We start from the raw sequence: 6,000 nt of genomic DNA, 5'->3' as shown, positions 1-6,000 counted from the left end.
CGTACGGTCCAACCCCAGGGTTATGAAGGCTGGGGAGCACCGGGAGGATAAGGAGGGGGAAAGTTTTGTCCGGTTTGGACATGGCGGTGGCCTGACTCCTTCCGGTATAACTGTTAAGGTTAGGACGTGCGAGGAAAGAAAGAGATTCGGATTCGGATCTCATCGGCCATGAGATCGCAGAGCCGGACTAGTGGGTAAAGTGTACACCTCTGCGCAGAGTTTGAGAACCTATTCGAATAGTCTGTGTCCACAGGAATGGACGAGTCTGGTGTGGTATGGCAATTAGTGTTTGGTTTTTCCAAAAAAAAGGGTGTGTTTGAGAAAAGTGGTTATTAAAAGGACCGGCGGTTGAGTCGTGAGCTATGGTGGACGGGAAGTCCAATAGCTGTTTTTGAAAATGAAAACCAGTGGGAAACTGCTGAGATACCTGGATGGTTTAGTCCAGGGGATTTTGTTATAATACTAAAAAACTTCCTGCTCCTTTTGGAGAGGATGCACTTTGCAAAATACAAAATGTTTTTCAAAACAACCCTGCATAAAATATTGCTGTTTCTGCAAATATCCTGAGCTCTACATATTCCATGCATTATATCTGATTTCCCCATTCCGCGGGTGAAGGTGGGCTGCTGAGTACGTTTGTACTCACCCTTGCTTATTTGTTGTTTTTTTCAGAAAAAGGAGATCGGGTAAGAGTTACGACTGTTCCCAACCTTGCCTGTGGCTGTTGGACCGCTGAATTGCTTCGCTGCGTATATCGGGCTGCTTCAGCCCCACTCTGATGATATGTCCCGAGTTGTGGACCAACTCTTAAAGTTGTTCGCCACCTTTGTAGGTTTGTCTCGTTTAAGCAGATTTGGTATCATCTGATGTATAAATGTGTTTACTAGCCTCCTGGGACTAGTAATTGTATCACATTTGAGTCCCAGAGGATTCGGGACGCTTCAGCTCACCGGACAGTCCGGTGATTTATAGCCGTACGCCGCCGACGAAACCCGAGAGCAGCCAGTTCGCCAGAGCCAGCCTGGCGCACCGGACACTGTCCGGTGCACCACCGGACAGTCCGGTGCACCCAGACTGCGCAGAGTCTTGGCTGCTCAGCCAAGTCTTTTCCAAATTGGTCTTTTCCTGTTTCTAGCACTTAGACACAATACATTAGTCTCCAAAACAATGTACTAAGTCTTAGAAACATACCTTTACTCTTGATTTGCACTTTGTCCATCATTTGGCATAGATTAACACATGACCACTTGTGTTGGCACTCAATCACCAAAATACTTAGAAATGGCCCAAGGGCACATTTCCCTTTCAGAAGGCCACCAGTCCAACACTCCAGGAGGAGGAGCTGGACCAAGAAATCAGAAACATGGAGATAATCCATCAGCAAGTACAAAGGAAGAAGGAGAAGATGGCCCGACTGGCTGATCTTCAAAGACAGATCTACGAAGCCACTGAAGAAGCACGCGATCTTGCCCAAGACGAACAAGATCGAAGGCCCCAACACAGGCAGCTTCATCAAGAGGGCTTATTCAACGAGGATGGATGGTATGATGATTTTAATCATGATACCTTTACCTTTGATGATGCTTCTCCCTTGGCAGCAGAACTGCAGGCTATCCCATGGCCTCCATCATACAAGCCACCTCAACTCCCCATGTATGATGGGCATTCAGATCCAAAGCAGTTTTTGATGAGTTATGAAGCAACTATATCTTCATATGGAGGCAATGCAGCTGTCATGGCCAAGTCCTTCGTCATGGCAGTTCGGAATGTGGCTCAAACATGGTATTCTTCTCTTCGGCCAGGGACTATTACTTCGTGGCAAAAGCTCAAGGATATGCTAGTGACAAGTTTCCAAGGCTTTCAGACGAAGCCAGTCATAGCTTAGGCCCTGTTTCAGTGCACGCAAGACCATGAGGAGTATCTCCAGGCATATGTCCGAAGGTTCTTGCGTCTGAGAGCACAAGCGCCTACAGTGCCTAATGAAATTGTCATTGAGGCCATGATTAAGGGGCTTCCACTACAAGAAACTGGTTAAAGAACGTGGGTGAAAAACCGTCGAACTTAATGTAATAAGTCGTCGAACTTACCGTAAGAACGTGGGTTTACCGACGAATATAGCCGACGGCGATTTTTGGACGAACTTAAAGAAGTAAGTTCGACGGCCCCCACGTTCTTAACGTTAAGAACGTGGGTACCGTCGAACTTAACATTAAGAACGTGGGTACCGTCGAACTTAACGTTAAGAACGTGGGTTTTTAAGTTCGACGGGGACCGTCGAATTTTTTCCCATAAGTTCGACGGCACCCACGTTCTTATATTTAAGTTCGACGGGGCCACGTGGCCGTCGAACTTATGGGTCCTGCGTGGGTCGGCGAGGGCTGCCCATTAAGTTCGACGGTACCCACGTTCTTAACCTTAAGAACGTGGGTACCCACGTTCTTAACTCTTTTCCAAAAAAAAATAAAAAATACAGAAATGAAAAAATTAGACACACATAATATCACATGCAACATAGAATATCACATACAATACAGATTTCAAACACATGGATATATGTTCATATCACAAATTCACACAAGTCCAAATACATAAGTCTGATTGCTTCTTTAATTTTGTAAAATCTAGGATGATGTCCTCTACCCTCTTCTTTGCCTTGCCATATGGATTGATAGGATTCTGTGGTAGTTTAGAAAAATAATTAGAATCATGACATCATCTATAAAATTAAGGAAAGTAAAAGCTCATGCATTGAGAGGCTAACCTGGCCATTTCTTGGATACTCACCAAAATATTATTCATTAGGGAAGTCAGCTCTCCACGACAAGTAATAATATATGCAAAATGCGGTTGTAGGAAGCAATCATGTTATACATTAGCTTGCAGCCATCCTGTGTTAAAAGCTGAATATGTTGGAGATTATTCATTTGGATGCCCACGCTTCTACTGTCCTAGGAGTTGAAAACAACAGAAGATAAGTAAGAGTGACATCAAAGGAAAAGTATATAGACATGGCAACTTTGGCCTTATAGGCTATGGCTTTGCACAACAGACATCCTTGAAGATGGTATAACACACATTGTTGTCAATACAGTCGAAGAAAACAATGCTGAGGTATATACAAGTAATAAGATGGAAGAACTGAAATTTACATGAAACAAATGTCGCAGATACATGAACCATTTGTTGAGATCCTAAAACTTGCCTGTCATCAACAAAAATGTTGCCCCAACCGCTTGGCCAGGGTGGGGCTGGAAGCCATAGCCAAGTAATAATTATGATGCTCAAACAAGAATACAGTCTTTTCACATCTTATTTCAGCATTATGAATATTAACAATAGCAAGTAAATTTTACAAAAGAAAGGTACAGCTCAGACATCATATTGAAACTCGAATGACTAGATATTGCCTTCAATCATTAGACACAGGTGAAGCAAACATAAGCATCAGAAAAAATGCTATGAGTTATGAATGAAAATTAAAAGCCCGGTTCCCTCACAAAACATAGTATTAATGACTAAAGCGCAGTTCAAACAGAGCAAATACACACAACAAACCCTGGCATAGGTTTAAGCTTAAGTGCGCACATAACTCTGTAAAGTTATCTTCAACTACGAGAACTAGACATGTATAACTAAAAACCAGTGTGGACTTCAAGAGGGTTTCTATTGCAACACTAGATTAAGATTACATCCTCCAGTAACCCATGGCACACTAATATACTATGTGCAGTGCCTCTTCTATAAACAGAGAAGTTTTTTTTAAAAAGTTTTGTACTCCATCTGATCTTTTATGTAAGATATGAATTAGTTCAGTTTAGAATGGAAGGTGTAGCAAACATCATAAAAAGTGTGTGGTGTGCATAAACAAGAATACAGTCTTTTCACATCTTTGTGTTTAGGCTTGCTAACAGAGAGGTATTGTGATGTGTCTGATCCATCAGCACTGCAAAAGAAACAATGTTGAGAGTTTGTTACCTGGAGAGCAATAGACATGGAATTACTTCATAAAGAGATTCAAAACAATAATATTACCTTGAATTATCATCTGGTAGCGTCTCTTCCCAAATACTGTTGACAAACATGTAGACTAATGACTGAAAGAGATTGATTACAGATGGCTCCCAAACTCTGACATCAAGTGTCAGAGATCTAACCTGAAATAAGATGCATGTGTTTAAGCAAACTTTAATGGTTGATGTCAATAAATTTACAGTATGCCGTGCAACAGACTTTTCATCATGAAAAATGCCATGGTAATGAGATGAGAACAATCTGCTCAACAACCCAGAACCATGTTCAGGGGGGTTAACACTTCTTTGCATGGAGCAACCAGCCTATATGATCAAAGGCAAATGGTTGAGGTAAGTATCTGAATTAAATATATATATCATGCATCATGGAACAAAATATTGTGCCAATTTAATGAGCATTTCAACAGCAAATGTTACAATAGAGACCTACAGGTGGTCTAGTAATTTGTTTCCGATAGTAGTACAACATTCCTCGACTATCAAGTACAAAGAACCTTCTTTTCCAGTCGGCTCTCAAGTTTGAAGATCTTTTCGAAAGATAACCTTGACGAATGGTCTGAACCTGGAAATAGTACATTACGAATTTAACTTTGTTTTTCAAACTGTAAACCTGCTTTGGATCTCTAGTGTATTAGTGCCTTACCTTGCCTTTTGAAGTTGACTGCATAACTGCCTCGATCTGTTTATGTGAACTTCTGCCAATAGTATCTAACGCTTATTTATACCCACCTTGCAGCAAGAACCCTCGCAATGAGATGCTACTTGAGAAGTTGAAGGAATCAGATCACGGTCCTAATAAGAAACAGAAGCAGCAACAATAAACATCAAGCCAATCGCAACAAAATACTAGCAACCGAACTTTTGCACTTACTGTCTGGTAGTATGCCTCCTGACAACCGCTGATTGCAGAAAATTCCTCACCATTGGGGTAATTGTAATTTTGACCACACAACTTACAATCTGGGCAAGTTCTATGTGCCCTCTCCTGGTATGAATGTCCATACTTGATCCTGCGGTATGCATCTCGCTCCATGGTTCCATGCATCGCGTATCTGTGTTTTGGATATTTACTAGTGTATCGTCCCTCAGCATATTCTTCGCTAATTCTGGTCTCTAGATGTGTCCTTCCATATTTATAGCTTGGAGCTACATCAGACATACAAAATAACAGTTAATTCATGCAGAGATAGAAAGGAAGATGGAAACAAGTTAATTTGGTTGTATACTTCAGAAACCGACCATGCACTGGAGAGTCTCTTCTATAGTAAGCTCTGTATCCTCGCACAGAAGTATGCCTCTCTTCAACATCAATAGAGTGACGACGAGAATGATTATCTGAATACGAATGCCTTACAGGACTAAAATGCCTATATCTGTCCGAGTGGTGTCCTCTACCACTAGAACTTTTATCTACAAATCCTCTTCTGACGCCTAGCAAGGAACTTGAGCCTTGCCGGGAATACTTCTTGAAAGCATGCCTTGGCCTTTGTAAACTAGCTTTTATGGGAACCTATAAATTCAGTTGAGACATAGTAATTAAACATATATGGATCAAACGGTGAGAAATGGCAACACAGAAAATAAATGGCGCTAAAGTGGTTACCTTTCCACTACCTTCACCAACACCATCTTTATTGACCATCTTAATGCAGTCTAAAGCTGACTGTCTTGCTGTAAAGCCAATGAAACCAAAATCTTTTCGTGCTGCCGTGAACATATTTCTAGCAAGTTGTATGCTATCAATTTCACCAAATTTCCTGAAAATTTCTCTCACTTTGTCTTCATCCCAGTGAGGTGGTACGCCATCCAAGAAAACAGATTTCACCTGCATTGCATGACAAAATTGAAGACATTGTAAAAGACAATAAAAGAATGATGGAATATATGCATGTGAATTGTCCAGATTGAGGGTTTTGCACAAGGCAAACAAACCCCTATATAAAGCAGCTGTTCATTCATGTAACTACCG

The 6,000-nt window shown here is 41.4% G+C and overlaps 1 protein-coding gene across 1 annotated transcript; it reads right to left on the bottom strand.

The window, feature by feature from the left end:
* Window positions 1-4,461: 4,461 nt before the first annotated feature.
* LOC109942137 (uncharacterized RNA-binding protein C25G10.01) lies at window positions 4,462-5,896 on the bottom strand. The gene is made up of 5 exons (XM_020543634.2): window positions 5,635-5,896; window positions 5,271-5,541; window positions 4,903-5,177; window positions 4,675-4,823; window positions 4,462-4,593 (listed from the first exon to the last, which is right to left on the bottom strand). Exons 1-4 carry the CDS (start codon window positions 5,860-5,862, stop codon window positions 4,740-4,742), a joined length of 858 nt encoding a protein of 285 aa, XP_020399223.1. The 5' UTR covers window positions 5,863-5,896; the 3' UTR covers window positions 4,462-4,593; window positions 4,675-4,739.
* Between the last annotated feature and the right edge of the window lie 104 nt (window positions 5,897-6,000).

The sequence above is a fragment of the Zea mays genome, chromosome 1, assembly GCF_902167145.1.
Source record: "Zea mays cultivar B73 chromosome 1, Zm-B73-REFERENCE-NAM-5.0, whole genome shotgun sequence".
NCBI classification, from domain to species: Eukaryota; Viridiplantae; Streptophyta; class Magnoliopsida; order Poales; family Poaceae; genus Zea; species Zea mays.
The sequence above is the reverse complement of the archived record's forward strand: the minus strand, read 5'-3'. Positions and strand labels throughout refer to the sequence as shown.

What these genes read in the sequence shown, in the direction of transcription:
- LOC109942137 (XM_020543634.2), bottom strand. Translation starts at nt 5,862, where the DNA reads ATGCAGGTGAAATCTGTTTTCTTGGATGGCGTACCACCTCACTGGGAT. An exon ending in TTGGTGAAGGTAGTGGAAAG is followed by an intron (nt 5,542 to 5,634) that starts GTAACCACTTTA and finishes CTGAATTTATAG; the next exon opens with GTTCCCATAAAAGCTAGTTT. An exon ending in AAGAGACTCTCCAGTGCATG is followed by an intron (nt 5,178 to 5,270) that starts GTCGGTTTCTGA and finishes TGTCTGATGTAG; the next exon opens with CTCCAAGCTATAAATATGGA.